The 25,562-nt window shown below is 36.0% G+C and overlaps 1 protein-coding gene across 1 annotated transcript in view; it reads left to right on the top strand.

Annotated features, from left to right (window-relative positions):
• The window catches only part of pcdh15b (protocadherin-related 15b), a 718,592-nt gene that overhangs the window by 412,077 nt on the left and 280,953 nt on the right, over window positions 1–25,562 (top strand). The window contains exons 17-19 of the mRNA XM_051923141.1: window positions 2,226–2,358; window positions 15,642–15,721; window positions 20,372–20,465. Coding sequence (XP_051779101.1) covers window positions 2,226–2,358; window positions 15,642–15,721; window positions 20,372–20,465 — 307 coding nt within the window. The remainder of the gene's footprint in view (window positions 1–2,225; window positions 2,359–15,641; window positions 15,722–20,371; window positions 20,466–25,562) is intronic.

Below are 25,562 nucleotides of genomic sequence, written 5' to 3' on the forward strand. Positions count from 1 at the left end.
ATTAGGAAATTCTCTAGGGTACCACATTCTCAATGATATGATAGCTCTGATGTCATCGTCAAGAATGGAAAAAAAAAAGAATTCCCACAATAGTTTACTATGAGTTAAATAACAGAAGTCTTGCTGAAGGCAGTCATCATGCTTCTCCTATATACTGTTTTCCATGCAAATGATGAGTCAGTAACGTCAGATGTTGGCAGTGCAATACTTGCTACCAAGGCAGTTAATGCCTGAGATTTTATAAATGTCACCATTATGTGTTTAAGAACGAAGCCCTCACAGAATTTTGACTAAAGAGTATGTGTGTGTTTTCATGTTTTAAATGTAACTTCAAGGTAGATAGCATTCTTAATAGTTGTGTTAACAGTGCAGCAGTAATCTCTGCATAATCTATGACTACTCTCTTTTATGTCCTCCATTTTGAGAGGTTCACAGTGGCAAAGTTAGCTCCGTGCTCATCTAAATGTTTAAAAGGTTCAACTGCTTTATTTGACATTGTAAACAGCTGTAGAACATCCTGGAATCCTTTTGAGTAGAGGCTAGCAGATCTCTACAAGCTCTCATGTAATTGCTGAAGTCTTCAGCATGCATTCCTACTAAACTTGCCTAGTAGTGTTGAAGGCTAACCACAACAACTTGAAGCCCCAAAGACTGAACTAGCCATAACTTAGTAGGCTCTTTACACACCTATCAACTGGTAGCAGGGTCAGAGTGTGGCAGTAAGCATCTCAGCAAGTATCATAATGTAAGAAGTACACTATTTACTGCCTCAGGGTGCAGCCACCTTTTATTATTAATAGACTCATTTTCAGTCAGATGCCATAAAATATGTCTTCAATGAATCTTCCACAATTGTCAGCCAACCTGTTGCTCAGCTTAGCAATTTAACTGTCTGTTTTCATTTATTGGCCGGAGTGGTGGCTACGAGGCTAGGGATTTGCACTGGCAATGAGAAGGTTGCTGGTTCAAATCCCGTAAATGCCAAAAATGACTCTACTTCGTTGGGCCCTTGAGCAAGGCCCTTACCCTGCAATTTGCTTTGTCCTGGGTATGACGTTAATCTGCATCCAGCCCTGCATGTAGGCCCTCCAAACTGCAAGGAAAAACCTGGAGGTTGGTGGCAGAATTGGCACTCCAGCCACCATAAAAAATCTCACACTGCTCCATTCCATTTGAACTAGTGTGGTGTTGAGGTGTCACCCATATCATGGCTGCACTCAGGTCCTAATCTGGGATACTGAGTTGGTTTGTCATGTGGTGGTTGTGACAATGCGCTGTATCAGCGTGTGCTCCTAACCTCTATCTCCTCTCTTTCATTTATGTGTTAGTTTGTGCAACATGTTTGAATGACTTTCCTCAACTACTATCTTAGGGTACATAATCTCTGGCTTCTGTGCATGTGCACTCTTCATGGCTTTGGAACAGAAAACAACACACATTTGTCCACAGATTGTGGCTAGATTTAGAGTTGGAAAATGGAGTTTAAACTTTATCAAGTTTTATAGGGCGCCCGAGCCTATTTCAATAGGATTGGGTGTGGATAGGGCACTAATCCCACTCAGGGTATCTTCATTCATACAACCTCATTCACTTATACCAGGCATATTTACAGTTATGAGTTAAGCTAACCTGCATGTCTTTGGGATGTGAAATTTAAAATGAATTCCCACAAGATTTCACATAAACAGAAACCGAACTGAGACTGAAACAAAGCTGGGAAACAGTAGCACCATACACTTTATCAGTATGTTACACCACACTGCCTTAGCTACAGTAGGAACTTAGTAAAGGACACTAAAATGTAAATAAATTATTAATTTGTTTATACAATTATTTGCTTTTACTGCTCTTTATTCTATAATCATTGCAGACTACTAGTATTTTAATAGTTGCCCTTCTACTTTTTGAATCTATATTTAGATATTTTACGAAGCCTATATTACATATTTGATTTGATTGTAGGATTTTGTTACTATGAAACTTGCATGAGTATGGAATAATTAAGTTTTTAAAGGATATGGTCTTCCTGATTTCTGTATTCCAATCCAATATGTATATTGACTAATCTCATACTGTATAACTTGGTTAACCATTGAAATGCTATAATAGTATTTTAAATTTGGATTGTATAGTTTTATTACAGATATCTTTATGTGTTGTTTTCTTTACATGGATTTAATTTTAAGATTTTTAAGTGAATTATTGCTGGTTTCCTTTTTTATTAGGAGTTCCATAACAACAGTATACATAGAGGTGTTGCCACCTAACAATCAGAGCCCACCAAGATTCCCACAATTCATGTATAGCCTTGAAGTCAGTGAAGCCATGAGGATTGGTGCCATTTTGCTCAATTTACAGGTAAATTCTTTGGAATATTTAACTGGGATGAAAGCAAACAAAAGCCTGCATATAGACCACTGTCAGAAACAGTTTAGGAATGATAGTATAGGGCAGTATAGTGTAGTATACTGTACCACATAATACTGTATATACCGTAATTTTGACATTATAGTTTTAATTACAATTTAATTGCTTTGTAGTATATTTAATCAGTTCCAGTTGTAATTGCTATGTTTCCAACGTAATCTATATTTTCTAGTTAAATGCTTCTGTTATTCTGGCTGCATTTTGTATCAATACAGAAGAGAAATGTTTAGATCTGACCCCTCAGTCCTGTGCTGTGTGTTTAGTATCTCTGACTGGATCTTATTCACACTGGAAGCAATACTATCACAGGTATAAAATATCCCACTCTTACCCAAGACCACCAATGATACCTCCTGAGAAAAATATTTCTCATGGAAGCTCAGGAGTTTTTTGGATGTCAGAGATTATACCACAAGTACAAAATTACTGTATTATGTAAAGCAGTAGCTGGACAGATTCCCATATTTGTTAGAACATATGCATGAAGAGCATGAAACTTAACTGGATCTGCTTCAGCTTTGTTTATTTTTAATTATGTCTATAAGTTACATTAACTCCACTCATGCAGTTTGAGGTATATTTTCCAAATTCTGTAGTTGCAGAAATATGATTGTGTTGCCATTTAGTAAATAAAAAGTTTAAGAAAAAGAAGGCTCTAGTTTCAATCTGTACTGTAGAGTTACAGTACACTGTTAATGACATGACATTAGCTGATCTCTGTCTTAACTTTAGCTATCAAAGTAAATATCTGTTGCTTTTTACAGCGACTTTCTTAATTACTCATGCTTGTTGGGATTCAGTAGTTGCAGACATTACTTCCACTATTTGCCAGCTATGTTTAAATTTCAAGCTATGCACCCTTTAAAATTTGGTGCCCAGTTCTTTTTTTCTACTTCTGTATATTTTATTACTAGTTAAATGGTGAACTGAAGATCACCATGCAAATTGCTGCCCTCTGTTAATTTAATACTTAGTCATCATAATGCTATAACTGCTCAGAAATGTGATGTTTTCTTCATGCTCTTTGTTATTGATAGCATCTTTATGCCTCTCTACATTTTGCCAAGTTTAACTCTGCAACTTCAACTAAAATTAAAATTGAATGAGTTAACTCGATAATATAGATAGTTAGAAACAGATAATAAATGAGTTGGCTAGTCTTAAGTTTGTTCTTCTTAAGGTTAGTGGAATTAGCTAGGTTCCAAATATAGATTGTGGATTTCAGGATAGTGGTTTCTCAGGAAGAAAGGAGCAACATGCAATTGTTTAATTCAGGGTGTAAAAGGAGCACTCATACTAAATGTGTATAGGGTATTAGAATTTTACAGTTCTGTGCTGTTTCTCATGACATTGGGAACCTCCTGCTTCAGGGCAAGTCTAAAGATAGTGACATCAGTGATATCCTTCACATCTTGTACAACTCTATGACGGCCAGTGCATTTTTCTATGGTGTGGTGTGCTGGGCCGGTAACGCCACTTCAAGAGAGGACCACCAAGTGAAGAAGCTAATGAAAAGGGCAGGCTCAGTTATGGGATGAATGAATTGAATGCCATTATGAACAAAGCAGCACATCCTCTCCCTAACACACTAACATTGAGTATATTCGGTCAACAAATCATTCAGCATAAGTGTGTCAAGAAATGCCACTGGGGCTCCTTTATGCTAACAGCAATATGTCTGCATAATGTTTCACTGAGACTATAACAGCCAAGTCAGAAGATTTCTTTTTTCTAATTTTCCTCCATTTTTCAGACTATAGTGTGTGAACATCTATCTATCTATCTATCTATCTATCTATCTATCTATCTATCTATCTATCTATCTATCTATCTATCTATCTATCTATCTATCTATCTATCTATCTATCTATCTATCTATCTATCTATCTATCTCATAAAATCTGCTTTGCTGCTTTAGAATTAAACATGTCTGTCATATTAATTTATCCAGCTGATAAAAAAAAGAAAATCCTACAGGCATGTCTGACAAGATGTGTTCCTAAGGTCTTTTGTGTATGTGAAGATTTTGGGCTTCCCATCTCTGAACTAGTGTAGCTTAAACTTCAAGTATTTTTGCACCTGATCATCAAGAAACTCCTATAGCTGCTGATGTTCTTGTCAGTTGCACTGTCAAACATGCATAAATTGAGATTGTTTAACAAAAGGAGGCCAAATCTCTGAAAAAAAAGAAAATAGATGTCAACAGTTAAGGTCGAGGTCATATTTTAAAGTAAGATTAAATTCATCCATCCATTTTCCAACCCGCTGAATCCGAACACAGGGTCACGGGGGTCTGCTGGAGCCAATCCCAGCCAACACAGGGCACAAGGCAGGAACCAGTCCCGGGCAAGGTGCCAACCCACCGTAGGACACACACTAACACACCAAGCACCCACTAGGGCCAATTTAGAATCGCCAATCCATCTAACCAGCATGTCTTTGGACTGTGGGAGGAAACCGGAGCGCCCGGAGGAAGCTCACGCAGACATGGGGAGAACATGCAAACTCCACGCAGGGAGGACCCGGGAAGCGAACCCAGGTCCCCAGGTCTCCCAACTGTGAGGCAGCAGCGCTACCCACTGCACCACCGTGCCGCCCAGATTAAATTCAATAAAAATGAAATAAAATATAGCTGTGTGATGGTGAAATCTGATTATATTTACTGTTTTATTGTTGTGTGAATGAGTTTTATTTGTGGGAGTTAAGTATTTAATATTTGCTCTCAAATGTTTTGTTCAATAAAAACATTTTCTCCTAGTATAGGCACTTAGGGTTTTCATGTATCATCATTCACTTTAAAATGTTGAATTCTAGTGTAATAGAGTATTGTAAGTAACCTTGACTTCCTCTCTCATCAGCATTCCTGATTTTATATATATCATTTTCTAGTGAGCACTATCATGAAACACAGTTGAGGAATATTACTAAGCAGTAAATAAAACACAGCTATGTTTATACCCACAAATGTAAACAAAGGCAGTACAAAAGCAACAGCAGAATATTCACCAAGGTCACAGTTAAGAGGGAGAGAAAAAGATACCATAGCTGCATAAAATGAATGTTGTGGTAAAAATGACAATGTAAATAGCATATCTTAAAGCATTTGAGAACAATATAAGCTAATATATTAAAGAGTCTTTGTACTGCCCTAAACATAGGATCATCTCCTTTTCTACTCTATAACCTTATATCGAATGCCAATGCCAAGCCGTGCATAAATCAGCTATATTTCCACCAATCTCCACATAAGACATTTATTTCTTAAATCTCTTATAGTGACTTTGCCTTTTATAGCATCTTAGAAAGTGAGCACTGTCACAGGTTGTTGTGATCAAATATGACAGTCCATGAAAACATAGCTAGGTACACATGTAATTAATAAGTAACAGACAAGAAAACCAAGAGGGCTGAACCAATCTTGTGTATTGTTTAAACAAATACAGGAACAACTATTAAAACAAAGCATCAAAAAAGGTGAGACTAATCAGTTGAATTGTATTCCTTGACCTTATGCTGAGAAGTTGAGTTTCCAATCCTAATTATATTCTCCTCGCTATCTCACTGTGATTTGACTTGCTTATATACACTAGTATAGCATAGCCACAACTAACAGAACTTGGTGCAAGTTGCTGAAGATATCACTGGTGTGTGACCACGCCAAGAATTAAACACCATCTGATGTTGACACCAAGTGTTTTCTGAAGAAATTAAGAACAATGTTACAACTTTGTTTAATCACATTTATCCATTCATTTATTTTTTGAACCCATCACAAAGTAGGGGGCCGAGGCTAAGCCCATTTAGGCCGCAACAGGCACATGACAGAAAACAGACTTTGAGCAAATGCCAGTCCATTGCTGGACACATTTACTTTGACATGCATACCCAATCACACAGTGCTGTTGTGGACTTGGCAATCACTCTAACATTCATGTCTTTAGGGAACAAATCGGGTTACCCATCACGTGGACAGTGAAATAACATAAAATTTTCAGGACTCTAGAGTTGTTATATAATAAGAATAGCGTTTCTGTACCGTCCCAATAATCTACACAAGTTGTTGTAAACGTTGTATTTAGTATATTAACCAGCTACTGACGACAAAATGCATCAAAAATGATAGATAGATACTTTATTAATCTCCAAGGGGAAATTCACAATGGATGGACCAATTTTAAATTAAACATAGATTTTGTTGGATTTTAATTGACAAAGCTGTCTCCTGCAAATGACTTTTGGACCTGACTTTCTAGATCCTGTTATTTTAAAGAATTCCAATGGCAAGCCTTACTATTAATAGATAAGGTAATATTTCTACAGTAATTTTTTTTTTCACCACAGTCGGGCCTATGTTAATTTGTCCTGAAAATAATTTTTTAAGTGAATTATTATTTAGAAATTTAAATAAACTTGCCTTTTCAGGCAGTATACTTAGTATACAATGCTGATACCTCACATCATAAGCTCTCTGTCTAGGGGTATACAGATACTGTATGCACTGGTACAATATACTGTGTGTATATACAGTATATACTGTATACAGTACTGTGCAAAAGTTTTAGGCAGGTGTGAAAAAATGCTGTAAACAAAGAATGCTTTCAGAAATATAAATAATGATTGTTTATTGTTATCAATTTACAAAATGCAAAGTGAGCGAACAAAAGAAAAATCTAAATCAAATCAATACTTGGTGTTACTACCTTTTGCCTTCAAACCAGCATCAATTCTTATTGGTACACTTGCACAAAGTCAGGGATTTTGTAGGATTATAGTCAGGTGTATGATCAACCAATTATATCAAACAGGTGCTAATGATCATCAATGTCACACTTAGGTTGAAACACAGTCATTAACTGAAACAGAAACAGCTGTGTAGGAGGCTTAAAACTGGGTGAGGAACAGCCAAACTCTGCTACCAAGGTGAGGTTGTGGAAGACAGTTTCATGTCATGGCAAGATTGAGCACAGCAACAAGACACAAGGTAGTTATACTGCATCAGCAAGGTCTCTCCAGACAAAGATTTCAAAGCAGACTGGGGTTTCAAGATGTGCTGTTCAAGCTCTTTTGAAGAAGCACAAAGAAACGGGCAACGTTGAGGATCGTAGACGCAGTGGTCGGCCAAGGAAACTTAGTGCAGCAGATGAAAGACACATCAAGCTTATTACCCTTCAAAATTGGAAGATGTCCAGCAGTGCCACCAGCTCAGAACTGGCAGAAACCAGTGAGACCCAGGTACACCCATCTACTGTCCAGAGAAGTCTGGCCAGAAGTGGTCTTTATGGAAGAGTTGCAGCCAAAAAGCCATACTTCCGACGTGGAAACAAGGCCAAGCGACTCAAGTATGCATGAAAACATAGGAACTGGGGTGCAGAAAAATGGCAGCAGGTGCTCTGGACTGATGAGTCAAAATTTGAAATATTTGGCTGTAGCAGAAGGCAGTTTGTTCATCGAAGGTCTGGAGAGCAGTACAATAATGAGTGTCTGCAGGCAACAGTGAAGTATGGTGGAGGGGTTCCTTGAACGTTTGGGGCTGCATTTCTGCAAATGGAGTTGGAGATTTGGTCAGGATTAATGGTGTTCTCAATGCCGAGAAATACAGGCAGATACTTATCCATCATGCAATACCATCAGGGAAGCGTTTTATTGGCCCCAAATTTATTCTGCAGCAGGACAACGACCCCAAACATTCAGCCAAAGTCATTAAGAACTATCTTCAGCGTAAAGAAGAACAAAAAGTCCTGGAAGTGATGGTATGGCCCCCACAGAGCCCTGATCTCAACATCATCGAGTGTGTCTGGGATTACATTAAGAGACAGAAGGATGTGAGGAAGCCTACATCCACAGAAGATCTGTGGTTAGTTCTCCAAGATGTTTGGAACAACCTACCAGCCAAGTTCCTTCAAAAACTGTGTGAAAGTGTACCTAGAAGAATTGATGCTGTTTTGAAGGCAAAGAGTGGTCACACCAAATATTGATTTGATTTAGATTTCTCTTTTGTTCATTCACTGCATTTTGTTGATTAATGAAAATAAATGATTAACACTTCCATTTTTGAAAGCATTCTTTGTTTACAGCATTTTTTCACACCTGCTTAAAACTTTTGCACAGTACTCTATATATACTGTATATAAACTAAATACAGTGGAACCTCGGTTCACGAACGTCTCCGAACACTTACAAATCGGTTTATAACCAAAATGTTCGCCAAATTTTTGCATCTGTTCACGACCACACACTCGGTATACAAACAAGCCAGTTTCCCTTTTGGTTTGTGTGCGCCAATGATTTCCGCACGTGTTCAGTCTCTCCCTGTGCATTCCCTGTGCAGCAAGCGAGAGAGCGCAACACGCACACGCGAGAGAGACACATGCACGCACGCATGCACGCACGCACGCACGCGAGAGAGACACACACACACACACGAGACACACACACGCACGCACGCACGCGAGAAACACACACACAGGCGCGAGCGACACACGCACGTGCGAGAGAGAGAGAGAGTGAGCGAGCAAGCAAGAGAGAGAGAGGGGGCTGGATGCATAAGGCAGAGAAGGCAGTTAAAGAATGCACCGGGCTTGTCTTTGTTTTCACTTCTGTTTACAGCGATCGGTTCGTAGTGTGCATTGTTGCAATGTTACTTTTCTTGGTGGTTTATTAAATTACAGATTTTTCAAATGTTCATTTTTTCCCTTTGCTTAAAACTCATTAAAAAAGAGTTTTTAGCGAGCGGTTCGTAGCACTATAGCGCAAACTCTTGCAGTGTTAGTTTTCTCTGTTGTTCAAGGTTTTCTCAGTGTTATTCAATATTTTTACATTTAGTTTACTATTACGCTGTGCATTCTATGGTATAATTAACTATATTTGTGCTTAAAAATATATATATTTACATACAGTTTGTACGGTCTGGAAAGGATTAATTGTATTCACATACAATCCTATGGGGGAAATTGCTTCTGGTTCACGACCAAATCGGGTTATGACCAGAGTTTTGGAACGAATTATGGTCGTGAACTGAGGTTCCACTGTAGTTGAAAAACCATGTCTAATGCCTTTTTACTTTTTTTAATAAATCAGAAGGAAGTGTGTAGTTGCCCATTTCACATAATGGCATAGAATAGCTGCACAAACTGTATTATATAATACCAAGTTTGTATTTGTGGTCTAGATAAAATGTGCAAGCAGCACTGAATTATGTTTCCTTACTGTAGGCTGACTAGTAAATGTCATAGTTGGTCCATTAGAATCAAAGCAAAAATGACTTTTTAGGGGAGAAATCACAAAAATACTTAAATCATTCACAACTAAAGGTAGATGAGATAAAAATGGGAAGATACTATGTGACTCAGAAAACAGAAGTGTTGATAACTTTTAATATTTCCTTTGCATGTTAATGGCTTTATCCTATGGTCCATTATTGCTTTCATAGTGCAAGGGCATGATACAAAGTTGGTTGCTGTAATTTGTAATTGCACGGGCACGTCTAACTGAGAGGATTCCCCAGGGAAGACCCAGGATACGCTGGAGGGACTATGTCTCCTGGCTGGCCTGGGAACACCTAGGGATTCTCCCGGAAGAGCTAGAAGAAGTGGCCGGGGAGAGGGAAGTCTGGGCATCTCTGCTCAAGCTGCTGCCCCCGCGACCCGATCTTGGATAAGCGGAAGAGGATGGATGGAATATTGCTGTTAATATACAGTACTTTTTTTAGGTTAATTTTGCTTTGTTCAGTGGTTCAGTTCTCTAAATGGTTCTTTTATTTTTTTATTCAGAGGCCATGTTCTTATTTTCTGTCCTTTAATAATAATATGTAAATATGAAGGGAGGCAATCCTTGTTTGTATTCATTGTAAAATGTCTGTTTCAGTAAATCATTTGTGAAAGAAATGAAACAAAAACTTCTAGGACTGAAAAGTAGTAATGTTAGTTTGTACACAAAACATTCTGGTGATGTTCCGAGAAAATAAAATTCTCAATTAGCGATGAGCAAGTATTAAAAAAAAGGTGTGTATACAGTGTGTGTGTGTGTGTGTGTGTGTGTGTATATATATATATATATATATATATATATATATATATATATATATAATATAATATAATATATACACTAGCTGTCCCCAACAGCTGCACCCACATAGTAGTGAAACATGACAAACTTTAAAAATCAATAAACGGCAGCATCTCTCTCAGATTTGCGCAAAAAAAAACAGTACCACAAGCGAACTATGATACTTAGCACAATGAGAGAAGTTACAAAGTCAAACAGAATGTTCAAGCAAATTATAGAAAAAGAACCCAATCTAAATCCGTGAAGTAGTTCTCTCGTGAAAACAGATACACAGACATACATTGGATTTTATATATATACAGTATATAAATATATGTGTTTGTGTGTGTGTGTGTGTGTGTATGTATATATATATATATATATATATATATATATATATATATAATATTCTTCAGTCTGAGTCGCAGTCTTATTATTTGGGTGGTTACCTACCAGATAATGCTTGTGGTCGGTTAGCCAGTCGGCAGATATCCACCATATCCTCTCAGTTGCGAGAAGCAGATTATAGATAGGTGATACAGTATCTGCAAAACAATACAAAGAGAACAAGACATGTGTTTCACCCTTATTGGGGGTCGTCAGGTGTATGCACTTTTGCACCCCTTTAGGGGGATTGAACCTCGGATTTCAGAATAGTCTTGTTCTTACAGAGTTGCAGTATTCAGGGAAATGATTGGCCATGTCATGTGAAAGTGTATAGCACAAACCAATCTTTAAGTCCCAGCAGCTGGAGCTGCAGCTTAATTGGTGCATACTTGCAGACCGCAAACTGGGTCCATATAATGGAAAAGGACATGGGTCTATTACATGTGCAGCAAACCTTAAACCCTGAGAAATACTAATAATGATGAAAGATTTATTTGTATTTACAAAGTGTTCTGTCTTTTTGATGAAAGAAAAAAGTGTGAAATTTCTGCACAGATATTACTACTACTACAACTAATAATAATAAGTCTTTATTTTTCTTCACTGTTGATCATACTCAGCTGGCAAGTCTTTCCATAGGTCAGACATGGAACCTGTGCAGATCCTTCACACTGTTTTCTTCCACAGTTTTCTTTGAATAGGCACTGTGCAACATGGCTAATTGTACAGACATTTGTCTCGCTCTCCACATCCATATGTATGTCAGTGACTGATCTGCACTGCATAGTGATTTGCATAATGTACTTAATTCAGCATTGAAGGTACAATTTACAGTGATTCTATGCAGAAGAAATATTTTCACAATATTCACATTATGGCCATTTAATGTACCCCTCAAATGAAGATACTGCAAGTTTTTTACTTTTACTTTTTTCTTAAACACATGCAGGGTTTAAATTCGGTTGGAATAATGATATCTTGAATGTGTGAAGCAGATCAGGCAGCAACTTAAATGAAAAGTGGAGTATACTTACAGTATGCATGAGTAAAAGTTCTTTGCATGGCTGCTATAGCTCTGTGATGCCACACTGGCCTCAAAAAAACATCCTGGAGTGCTGGAAAAAAAAATTGTCTAAGCCAGCTGCACAGCAAATTTCCAGAAAAATGTTTGTCAGTCAAAGTCACCAATGAATATGGCATATTTGCTCTCTAACTTCTTTGGCAACTTTCACTGATTGGCACTGTTCACAATATTAGAGGTATCTGATGGTGTCTAAGTAAGGGAATTAACAAGATGTGTTTCATTAACAGTAATTTTTATCCTCTGATTTAAACATTTTCTCACACAAAAACCTGCTAACATGACAGACCTCTTGCAGCTGAGTTTGGCTTTAAACTTTAGCTGAGATTACTACAGACTGAACATGGATCTGTTCAGTGTTAAATTAAGTGTTAAATTAAGTTTAGTGTCTACAAATTTGTCCATATTTTGTAAAGACTGTGATATACTGAACCTTCAAATTCAAAGGTCCAAACAGAAAGTACTTGAACCCCAACTGAATTCCTGAAAATAATACAGTAAGATAAACATGCAGTGGACCCTTGACTTAAGAACTCAATTCGTTCACGAGGGCTGGTTGTAACTCAAGTTGGTTGTAAGTCAAGACTATTTTTCCCATAAGAAATAATGGAAATACCCATAATGCGTTCCGAACCTCCCTCTGCAACACTTACTTAACCTTTTCATAATAAAAAAGGGTTGTATAATGTGCATAATTTACCAAAACAGCAATAATTTTTCTAATGTACTAACCAAAAAGTTATAAAAAGTGCCTAGCCTACCAGAAACAACAATTTCATACTGTACTCACCATTTAATTGACATCTTTGGGCTGCAGGAAGGGAGGAGGAGGAGAATGAAATGGAAGGTGGTTATTGTTTAGAAGGAGCCTCCTTATGCAAATCTTTTCTTTGTAAAATTGTTGAGATGGTGGATTTCGACATGCTGTACATATTAGCGAGATCGGTCACACGAACACCACTCTCATATTTCCGCACAATTTCCTTCTTCGTTTTGATTGTGATCGCTTTCTTTACCTTCGTTACCTTCTCTTCCTTCCTTAGCAATTATCAAAATAAATTATATAAATCACTGCACTGACCGAAATTACGTCCACAAACACATGTATCTGGGCTCCGACTGACGCTTACAAACGCTCTCGGCTGTTTGTTTACAATTTGCACAAGTGGATACACGTGACCGCATTCAGGTCATAACGCAAGATGCTGGTTGTAAATCAAAACACATATTATTAATATATGTGTTGTGGATTGTGTTGCTGCCTCCCAGTTCCAGAGTCAAATCTTGTGTCAGGTATTGTTTGTGTGGAGTTTTCACTGTCTCCCAGTGTCCATGTGTTTTTTTTTGTGGATCCTTTGGTATACTGACTCCCCATCCAGAGCTGCTTCCTGTTTTCGCTTGATATTGCTCAATGAACTCCATCCCATTGTCATTCTAATTGTGAATGAATTTTAAAAATGACACAAATTCTACCCAGGTTTAGCCAAGCTAAAATCTCATCTATGTGAATTTGCAATTGACAATGAAACACCTACAAACAACAAACCTATTTGAGTGAGTGTTCCTACTTCATAGGAATAAGTAAGGAAAATGAGCAGATGGAGTGAAAGTTATTGTATTGTGCTGCAAGAGATGTCAAAAAAAAAACTGCCAGTGAACACCGATTAAAAAAAATTAAAATCCAGAAACTTAATTTTATTTTTTTTTTCATAATGGAGATGCAACATAGATCTGATTTTCAACCTTCTAGAAGATGCTTTAGCGTATCCAGTATAGTAATCACTGAGTTTTCTCACTTCCTGTCTCGTTTTCTTTCTCTGGGTCATCAGGCTTCCACCATTCAGTAGTCCCTTTATTTTGTACCAATGGATAAAGTCAAGGTGGAGCTTTGTACCTCTTGAAAAACTTGGGCTAGATTTTATTTGTAGGCAGAAAACAAACAGGCACAGTAAACTTGAGGCTCTTTAGAATTATCCCCAGAAAAGAGGCACTTTAACACGGTTTAAAAACACAGCATAAGATTTAGTTTAATTTAGATTTGTTTGTGATTTTTTTCCTGGGTTTTAAAGAAGTAAATTGCTATCAAATATGTACCATTCCCAGAGTTGTGGATAGTAAAATGACAGATCTGATGTTTTTAGTTTTCTGAGCAACATCAGTGCAGTATCACTGGAAGCTGTTTTGCAGTCATTAGTGGTCCTATTATAACTTCTGTGATTGCCAGATACCAAATCGCATTATGTGATATCATCTACTGTTGAATTCTGCTCTGTACTTGTGATATTTCTATTGCACTGTTATGGTGTATTGAGGATTACTAGTGTGTTGTTCTGTGTATTGTATTGTATTTACCCCCTTTTTTGACACCCACTGCATGCCCAACCTACCTGGAAAGGGGTCTCTCTTTGAACTGCTTTTCCTAAGGGTTCTTCCATTTTTTTTCCCTACAAGGTTTTTTTTGGGAGTTTTTTTCTTGTCTTCTTACATAGTCAAGGCTGGGGTGGCAGTCAAAAAGCAGGGACTGTTAAAGTCCTTTGCTGCACTTCTTGTGTGATTTTGGGCTATACAAAAATAAATGATATTGTATATTCTTCATGTCTTGTCTTTTGGAATGTAACACCTTTGACGCCCCCCTTACTTATTTAAAGTGCACTGATCAACTGCTTACCTTTAATATTAGACTTAGCTAAGTATGTTTAATGTGGCTGCTGTAACATAGCCACTTGTGTCTCAAAAATGAAAACTATCCTTTCCTAGCTTGATATATACTACAATGCAGAATATCACTCTCTCATAACACTGCTCTTCTTAAGTCAGTTAGAATTGCTTCACACATTTCAACTGCTTGCCTCAGTACCTCTTGTTCTATGACAACTCACTTTTTCTTGATAGCAACTCTAACTACCTGGATTGTGTTTCTGTTTTTCTTCATTCTGATATGGCTTGTTTAAAAATGTTTACTGTACATGCCCATCAGGCTAAACTAATATAAAAGTATCACTAACATGCTTCTTTAAAGAAACACATTAGAGGCCAATAAATTTCTCTATCTGTCTACAGTGATTCTTTTCATAAACCGCTCTGTGATATGGAAGAGGAGAGTCAGAAATGCATTCTTGATAGACCGCAGTGGTTTCCGGAAATCGGTCTAATAATAATTTATCAAAGATGATGCTGCACTCAGTTGGATGATGTCTTGACTAGCCTCATGATTTTCACATTCTAAACTGCTTCCATATTTATCTTCAAAACAGCATCCAATTTTGTGTGCATCTTGGGGTTAGCAGTTTTCAGAAAATTGGCTAAAGTACTAAAGTACTAAATCTTTTTCTTAGCTCAGTAGCACATTTTTTATTTCATGGATTCCATACTTTAAAGCATTGCATACCACTTATTTCTCGTATTTTTTAGCTTCAGGATGTCTTTAGAAAAAAACATTTATTTTAAATTGTAGGTATTATCTTAATGATAGTCATGAATTTTAAAAAGTTTTATGCTAATAGAATATGGTGTGTGGCAGATTCTTTTTAAACATTAGCTTGTTTCTTGTTTAAGACTTTGGCTATCCCACTATAAAGAGTATGTGAGTATCCCATTAATTTTACTTGCTGCATATTTTATTTTACTCTATTTACTGTATGTCATAATTAGTTACACTATTCTGCAAACCAATGTGGTTGTTATTTTACTGTTTTCACTTCAGGCTACAGACCGTGAAGGTGATCAAATAACCTACCGTATCCAGAATGGAGATCCTCAACAAGTTTTTAACCTAACACAGAGGTAAGGCAAAAGTTAAATGCAAAGCAATGTTACCTTATTTAACAACTATATGCTGATTAATAATGGTTGTATCTTACATTTTTTATCTAAGACATAACAGCATTACACTATACAAAATGCTGTCAGACCAGCTCAAAAATAACTCATGATCACTGAAGTTGAGGTTGTGCCAGCAGCACTGGTGAAAAGGTATGAAACTGTCCAAGACAGGATGCCAGTCTATTGCTTGGCACATGTCTACATACAGCTACACTCACACGGGGGTCAATTTGAAATCTCACCAGTCAAACTAACCAACACGTTTTTGAGAACATGGGAGGAAAACAAATTGCCACTGGAAAACTCATGTGGACTTGGGAAGAAAGTACAAATTTTATATAGACAAAGGTTTAGGTGTACAACACTGGATGTGTGAGGCAGCAGCACTGAGCACTGTTCAAATATTTTATGTATAAAATGTCTTCCAAATGAAATGTAGTTAGTTAATTAATACAACACAAAAAGCCAAGAGTGAAAGAAGTTTTTTTGATTTTTTTCCTCCCTTCAGTGGAACTTGCAGAAAAGACTTGAATAATTAATTATTTTAAAAAGAATCTGTCTGTAGCAAAATATCAGTAGAGTAAAACTATTATATGTTGATATATTAATGCCTAGCTGGCATTAATACTAATTATTTATATGAATTTATTTTCACTGAAAACATTATCTATTAATGTACATTTGCTCATAATATGGAGATGGTTTAGTCTGGCATTTGAAATTTCACAGGTTCCCTCAGATGTTAACAGTGGGTCCAAGATAGGCTTGAAATGATCACATTTACATAAACATTCCTCTGTAGCACATTAAACTCCTGCTGGTCCAGTTAAAGTGAAACAATGAAAGTCACATTGATTTAAGTTCACTTATCCTAAATATTTGTGATAATGCTTGCAGTCTTGCTAAATTTAATTCCAGCTTCCTCCACAGACTCACTGAGGCTTTGATGGGGATTAAATGGCTAAAAACATTAGGCAAATAAAACTTTCTTTTAGGGAGCTAGCAATAAATGAATAAATAAGTAAAGGATTTGACTTTTCCATGAGATGAATGGTGGTATTTTAATTGATGAATACAGCAACCAATACTAACCTTTAAAACAGAATAATTTTTATGCTTAATAAACATTAATACAAATATTTCATACAATACTGTATTTCAATGTTTAAACATTTTCAATGCTTCAGATAATGATAACATTCTCCCTTGAAGTCACCATGTAGTTTATAAGCTTATGATTTTTTACTGAAACCACATATTTGAATAATTAAGTTAAACAGGCGAGTAGTATCTTTATATGGATATTATTCAAAGAAAGAATTATGGCAAGTGTTCAGAGATTTCAGAGTCAGCACATAACTGTATATCCAAACATCCACTTTCTAATCCTCTGCAGTTCAGGGTCAGCATTACATGCAAAAAGAGCACCAACCCTGAATGTAAGACACACTAACGCATAAACCTGCACACACTCCTATGAGACCAATTTAGAGTTGCCAATTATCATAAAGTGAAACAACCACCTTGTGATTTAAAGTTCAATTACTTTGGTTCAGAAAAATAATACTTACCAGTCACCACTTGTTTTGTATATGTGCATTGTGATTCTGAAACATAAAAGAAATCTAGTGAGGCCATGGCATTAACTGTCTTTTGGAACAGTCAGCAGGATGCTGTGACAGTTAGAGTCTGTTAATTCTCATTAAGTGGAGCAGAGTACAGTAATCTAACATGAAGTCATTAAAAACTGTTTAAAGGCATTCTGGAGGGATGAGGGTATGCTATTAGAATCTCACTTTTTAATATATTTTTTTTCCACAGCAGGTTTGGCATGTCCTGCAGAAGTATTATCTACTGACTTCTGTCTGAGTAAATGTTTTGGATGTTTGAATGGCACTTAAACAGGTCAAGGCTGACATTTTATTTCCTTTTGTGAGGACTAATTTCTGGTCAGTCTGTTTTGTATAAAAAAGATGTTCAGTGTGTACTGTGAATGAATTGGCTTTTTTTATGAAGTTTGCTATCAATTACAAATGAAAAAAGTAAGAAAAAAACACAGCCTTGTCCCAATTGCTTAATCCAATTTAGGGTGAAAAATAAAATAACCTAAATTTGGTGTTGTAATATGTTGTATGCCATACCATAGTAACACAGTGGATGTAATAACACTATTGTCTCAAAAATGCAATGATCTTGTTTGACTTGGAGCCATAGGCACAGGAAGGACAGTACTGCAGCTGCTGTTGTTCCCCTTCACCAATTTCATCTGTGTATAAGCATTATAAGACTGCTTACAAATGCACTCCATTGTGTGTCTTTGTAAACTGTTCATGTCGGCCTCTCTGTTCTAACAAAAAAAATAATACATTATGACAGTAAATGCAGAAAGATCATCATCTTGAAAAACAAACATTCTCAATCTTATAATAGTACAGTACAGTTTTGGTAGTCTGGCATTGTAACCTTGGAGCATGTGGTGGAATCCAGGAGGTGCCAAATTATTGGATATTTTAATAGGATGGACTTTTTTTCTATACAATGTACCTGTTCAGAATGCTGACACACTGAATAATACACTCCTTATTTTAGTATGTTACAGAGTATATCAGTACATTCGCGCCCTGTAACCAGATGTTTTTTAATTTGAATGTTTTGAACCGTCAGAAGTTTCTAGGATCACATTTATGGTACATTGGTTTTACAAAGATCTCTACTGAGATAAATGCAAAAAACTGGAAGAGAAACAATAGTCTGTTCCTTTAATCATCTAACCATGCAGTTGTAAGCAGACGGTAATGCAGAAGACTGAAACTCTATCATGAAGCATTAAGGAGATGCAGATGCATTGGATATATAAAAGTCAATGATACAATTTATTGTGCTTATATTATTGTAAATACAGCTATTGCACTTTCTAATGTATTACTGTATATGTATAAAGTTGAAAAAACATCTGGCATGAAGCTTGTGAAACTGTTTTTCATTACAGTACAGTTAACAGCTACAACATACAAAACAGAACAGGATAAAAATATCCATCCATCCATTATCCAACCTGCTATATCCTAACTACAGGGTCACAGGGGGTCTGCTGGAGCCAATCCCAGCCAACACAGGGCACAAGGCAGGAAACAAACCCCGGGCAGGGCGCCAGCCCACAGCAGGGCACACACACCTACACACCAAGCACACACTAGGGACAATTTAGGATCGCCAACGCACCTAACCTGCATGTCTTTGGACTGTGGGAGGAAACTGGAGTACCTGGAGGAAACCCACGCAGACACCGGGAGAACATGCAAACTCCATGCAGGGAAGACTCGGGAAGCAAACTCGGGTCTCCTAACTGCGAGGCAGCAGCGCTACCCACTGCGCCACAGTGCCGCCCAGGATAGAAATATTTGAATTTATTTCAGCTTTTTTATTTCAGCAAATTTAATTTTTGCCTTGTGTAATTTCACCAGTGTGGTTGCAATGATTATAAGCTAAGCATTTTTACTTTCAGAATAGCATTTAGAATTGGTCAAAGTCACTGCATCACAAACAACCGTAGTAATCTTGGAGCAAATGACAGAGCAACAGCGTAGCCTATGCAGGTCAATATTACTTTGTTCCTACATAGTATCTGTTATAAAGTATTTTTTAGTTAAGCAAAGTCTGATATCATCTAGTCTGTCTGACTGGACAGCAAGCCTACACTACTGAAGAAATTCACTAGAGCACTTTGTTGCCTTCAAAAGGCAAGGAAGGCAGGACAAACACTGTGGAAAACACAAACCCTTAGGTCCTGAGAGTCTAACAGTCACCTGAATTAATTACAATTTTATAATGAAATAATCTTGTTGCAGTTATAATTTAATGACATTTGTTAGTGTTCAAAAGCAAAAATTGTGTCAGTACTTGCATTCAAGAAAACCTAACATTTACAATGAAGTGTTACAGGCTAAGTATGACAATACTAGTTACTGAATACTGTAGAAGACAATTCATGCATGTGTTTAATAAATAATGAAAAAAAATTGTATCGTTGAAGGCTTAACTTTGGTAAGAAAAACCTACGTAATAAATTAACAGAAAGGCAAAAAGCGTTGAATTAAGAGTATAATTGTCTGAGACCTCAGAAGTTAATGTTCATTTTTGAACAGTTTATTAGGTTTTCTTTTCAGTTGGTTAACCGTTAAATCAGTAAAAAAATAAAAGGTAAGGAAAGAAAAAAAACCAGCAATATATGTGCATTTAGGAAGTAGAGTCTGCGGTGGGCTGGCACCCTGCCCGGGATTGGTTCCTGCCTTGTGCCCTGTGTTGGCTGGGATTGGCTCCAGCAGACCCCCGTGACCCTGCGTTTGGATTCAGCGGGTTGGAAAATGGATGGATGGAAGTAGAGTGTTGAATAACATTCTTAGCTGTGCATTTGCTTTATACAAAAATTTGGCTCACTAATACTGTATTAAGTAATGAGTTTTTCTCATTATTTTCTTTTTTTCTTTTTAATAATAATAATTTTCTTACTCCATCATGCTGATGGCTAAAAAAAGTATTAAACACAGGTACCCTGAATTTGGTATTATGTTATCTGTGCCTAAATAATTTCCTTTGTGTGCCTTTTTACAGCTCAGGAATTCTACTTCTGCGACAGTCACTGGACAGAGAAAGCACAGACAGATATATTCTAATTGTAACAGCCTCAGATGGTAGGCCAGACGGGGTAAGTGAGTAACACTTTGAGTTCATTTTTAAACTTCTTTACAACAAGAAGACATGCTTCTAACGGAAAGCACTGGTTCAGTTTTACACTACAAAAATATTGCAGAGAAAGAAATTTTGGCTGGAAAAACAGTACAGAATAACTTTCAGTGACTAGCCTATAAAATCTTAGAATATAGAACTGTTATCATCATTCCTTTATTGCAGTAATTCTTAGAGCATGGAAAAGGTGCTATATAAATTAAATGTATCATTATCATTATTCTTATCAATTCATGAACCAGTTTATTGCCCCATGCAGCTTTCATTATGTAGTTAGAGTTTCCCTAAGCCACGCCTCTTTTTTGTTACATTGGATTGTTGGTTGCTATGCAACAGCTCATTCGGTTTGTGTCATGTGTCGGACTTTACCTCAGTGTTCACACTGTTATTACTTGGCTTTACAATTTCATTCTGCTCAAGTTTTCAACATCTCCATGCACTCTTGCTTCTCGTTTGTTAGTAACTGAACTGCTGCTTTTGAGGTTGCTGGCTTTTTCTTGTTAAGGCTGCATTCCTGTTTCATAGAAAAAATCACCTGGGTTACCAGTTGCAGTTCTAAAGTTATGCAAAGCTTTGTCAAATTAAATTATTGTGATATTTAAACATTACATGTGAGAATGGAAAATTAACATTAAAAGTCCAGAAAATAAAATTAAAAAGTGAAAATCAATTAAGAAAAGGAGAGAGTGCGAACTTAACATCAAATATCCTATGCTTAAAATTAACACTAAAAAGTGAAAGTGTGAAAATAACAAAAGGTGGTAGCACCTGCACTAGCATTAAAAGGTCACTAATTAAGAAAAGAAAAAGGAATGGAAACCTGCAGCCACTTGTGCCCTCTAGGACCGGAGTTGGGGACCCCAATCTACTTAGATAAAAAATGATGCTATGACATCCTCATCAGCTAATGTCTATGGCACAGCCTTGCAGACAATGCACTCCATAGTCATCAAAAGGTGACTCCAAAATTGCCAATATAAAAACTCAGCCGATGGATGGAAAAAAATCAAAATAATTACCGTAGATAAATAATGAGAATATCTAAGAAACAAAATCTTGAGAAAGCATTCAGACATCCCAAGATCCTGACAGTGTTTTTGAATTTTACAATGGCTGTGTGTTGGCCTTCATAATCCTACTTCAATTGCCTGCTATGGCCTAGGTTGATATGGCCTAATTTGTAACCCTTTTTCTGTCAAATGTGGCCATGAAGGAATAATGATACACTTGGTATTTACCATCAAAAGCCTTTGAATGTTGCATTACTTAAGTTGGCTTCAAAATGTCTTGGATTTTTTTTGTATTACTAATTTGCATTTAAAGATTATCAAATCAGTGAATGGTAAGATGCATTTTCCACTGTTGAGTAGCAAGAATTATCTTCAGTAAGAGATGTTTTAAATGAATATGATTGTTATAATTGAACCAATTATAAAATAAAATAGGAACATGTATTTCTGTAAAGTACATGTAGTGCTGAAAATCTTTCTAGGAACCTTTTTAGGAATTTTTATTTTTCCTTTCTGAAAATTGGTGGAAATATGTGATACTTTTAACTTTTGCAATATTTTTGAATATATATGTATAATCCTGTCTAGTCATGATGTTTTTATTCTCTTACCCAGTTAGCTCTGAAATATTGAAAATGCATTTTAACAACCGTTCACATACTGTATTGATCGATTTACATTTGTATTTCATTTCATATTAAGCACTCACTGAAAAAAAGACATGTAAGAATAGTTATTGAAGTAGAATGTGTATTTTGTGTTTTTATGTGTAGCACAGAACTGTCATTTTAGTGTAATTGATTTCTTGTATATTGTGCAGTAGTGTATGTACAGTATGTGAAAGATATGTTGGTATTAGACATGTTAGTTTTCCTTAAAATCTTTGTGTTACAAAGTTTGACCCCTCCGTTTGTGTTAGATACAGAATGTCTGATGTTTTTTTGCTGTGTGTATCAGACAAGAGTCAACAATTGAAAAAAAAATAAAATAAAATGCATCAGCATTTAGTTGTATCATGAAATGTTACTTTTATTGCTTTTCCCATTATTGTAAATGTTAAAAGTACAGGGCTATATAAAAAGATCCCTAGCCAGCATAAAGTCATAGCATAGGCAATATAAAAAGATGTCTAGGGCATGTCTTCATTGCAGAGAACTACAATATTTGAAATTCATTTCAAGTTATTACCAGTATTACATAATCTGTTGAAGAAGCATTTAAAATATTTACTTGTAGCATTTGCAGCTTTTTCATGCATAATCATTATATGTCTGGAGAAGACAATGTGTATTGTGTTAAATACAATTACCAGTCAAAAGGGAGGACAATTAAGTGATTAACGATCTGATTTATAGAATATTGTTATCTCAAAAATACCTGTGTATTTTAACTGCCTCTGGAAGATTAATGATGCAAAATATTTGTGATGGTTTTATATAACACAGATTATAGTTTAAAAGGGATAATTCAACAAATATATTAATAAAAGTATTCCTAAAGAATAGTTTTCTTCAAATTACGCATAACCTAATTTAATACGTTCTAAAATATTAGTATTAAATACACTTTTTCTACAGTGTCCATCCATGTAGTTCAAGGTCATAGGGTGATTTTGCCAAAACCTGTAATATACTGTAAGGTACAAACCAGGATCCAAAAGCCTAAATAGAAAATGATTCCAACAATCACATACACACAGGAAGTGGAAGATAAAACCGTATATGGTGATTTTATCTCAGAAAGCTTGGTTGTTTTTTTGGAAACAGAACACAATTCAGTCAAATAAGTCAGAGTAATATAACGAGTACATAATTACAGAAAAAACTCAGTGTTCAGCCATATATATATATTTATATGTAGTATATATACAGTATATAACAAAACTCTTTGCATAGTGATTTTAGAACAATTATTTAAGTAAAATACTCGACCATGTGATAAAAAGTTAAGCATAGACTATGCATATTTACTTTAGAATTATATAAATGAATTCTCAAAAAAGTTTGAAGCAGATCCTCCAAAAGAGAATTAGATTTTTTTTTCAAATTGAAATAATACAGAACAGTTAACAGAAGTTACAGAAGGTAGATTGGGATTCTTCCTGTTGAGCAAACTAAGTCTGTGCAAGTAATGCGTAGATTTTATAGATGATTTTTCATAGCACCCTTTTATCCTATCTGATATGCTACTAATGTAATAGGAGTAATTTAAAATCAGAGAGTCCAGTTTTCAGTTAAATATCAGAACTTATTATTGTTTACTGAGAACACCTTAACAATACACCTTACATGGCTCTTCACGGTAATTTTTTTACACATGTATATGTTTTACAATTGGTGTGTCACTCGTTGAATTAGTGGTTGGGACAGAATTGGCAACCTGGCAATTAACATTCCCATACATTTGCTACTAGTCTACCCTGTACATGCAATATACAGTACTAAGTTAATTTAAAAAAATGAAATGATTAAAATGGCAAAGGAGATATTATTCATGCCATACAATATTATTCATGCCATACACTAAAAATTGAAGTTTAACGTTAGAGCTTGAATTTCTTCTATACTTTATATTGTGTTATAGATATTTTTTTTAGCCTTAATAATTACAGTTTGAAAATATACATTGTGGCTTCTTTTAGAACAATTAGAAATCCTAAAAGTTCCATACTTTATGTACAAAATTTATAGTAATGTATAAATTAAGATCAAAAGGTGAAGAAAAATAATTCAAATCGCATGCGTTAATTAAAAAAAGTTTGCATTAATTACCCTGCATTGTTTTTGTTGATGGCCGAGTAAAAGTTTTAATCTCATATTATCATGGAGAATGGAGATAAGAAAATTGCTGAAGGGTCTTAAAGGAGAACATATTTGAACAACCACAAACCATATCAAAATGCACATGAAAAAATATCAAACTACTTGTGTTGCTTAATACAAATGTCAGTGCCCATAAAGTGACATACTGTAAATCTTTTGTACTGTATCACCCCCACAGTCACTGGTCAGAAGAATTGCCCAGTAATTGCTTCATTCTCACCTCATTCATTGGTTACCTTGGCATCAGAGGCTGTGTCTTTCACAGCGTACCAGAGGATATCCTCATGCTTTTCTAGAAGCACTTCTTGACTTGTAGCCGAAACTGTAGCAGCTTCTATTAGTGTGGGTTCACTTGTCTTTGAAATCAATACCAACTTTCAGAACTTAGTACCGGTGCCAAAATGGTAGTGAAGCAAATAATGTAATACCACCAGATCTCACTCCAGCCTCCTTGGTGCACCGCACAATCTCATGCCTACCTGTAGCACCGTAAAATTGCACGTTTCCCTGCCTTGCTGCCCACATGCTGCATCAGTGCAGCAGTATTCTCCAGTGAATGATATAGGGTGTTGAAGGGAGAGGATACCCCACTGTGTAGTCTCCATCATGTTAAAAAGAGGGTGGGGGCTCCCTATGGAGTTTCCACAGCAATGATGAGCAGAGTAATAAAGAACTGAACACAAGGTCTATTTTATTTTGCTGCGTGATCAATGCCATGTCTGCTATAATTACAGTAGATATTTCTAATGGACTTGTGCTGCTATTCTAATGCATCATAATTGTAATGCGTCAATTAATTGGAACACCAATCTTTTCTTAATAACCTAAAACATTCATTTCCAAACTATTGCATTTATTTCCAAAAGCTACATAAATACAATATAGTGAATTTTATTTGAATAGCAGTAATAGGCTATGAATTGCTATAAACACACATTTCAAGAAGTAAATGAACAATCGTCATGTATAGCAATGAATCATATTTTATTTTAAATTCAGTTAAACCTTGAATAATTCATTCATTACTTTAAGTTGCCACAGAACAACAGTACACTCTGCAGCACAGTGCTGAAAGCAAAGAGAAGTTAGAGAGGGGAATAGTGAAGCCACCTAAGCACAGAAACTGGATATGAAGGCATATGAAGTTGAAGTTTTGCAGAGACCCATACATCTTCTGCATTTGTTGTACTGATTAAATGTTAAATAAACTTAATGTTTTTGATT

This window comes from Erpetoichthys calabaricus, chromosome 2, assembly GCF_900747795.2.
Source record: "Erpetoichthys calabaricus chromosome 2, fErpCal1.3, whole genome shotgun sequence".
Classification (NCBI taxonomy): domain Eukaryota; kingdom Metazoa; phylum Chordata; class Cladistia; order Polypteriformes; family Polypteridae; genus Erpetoichthys; species Erpetoichthys calabaricus.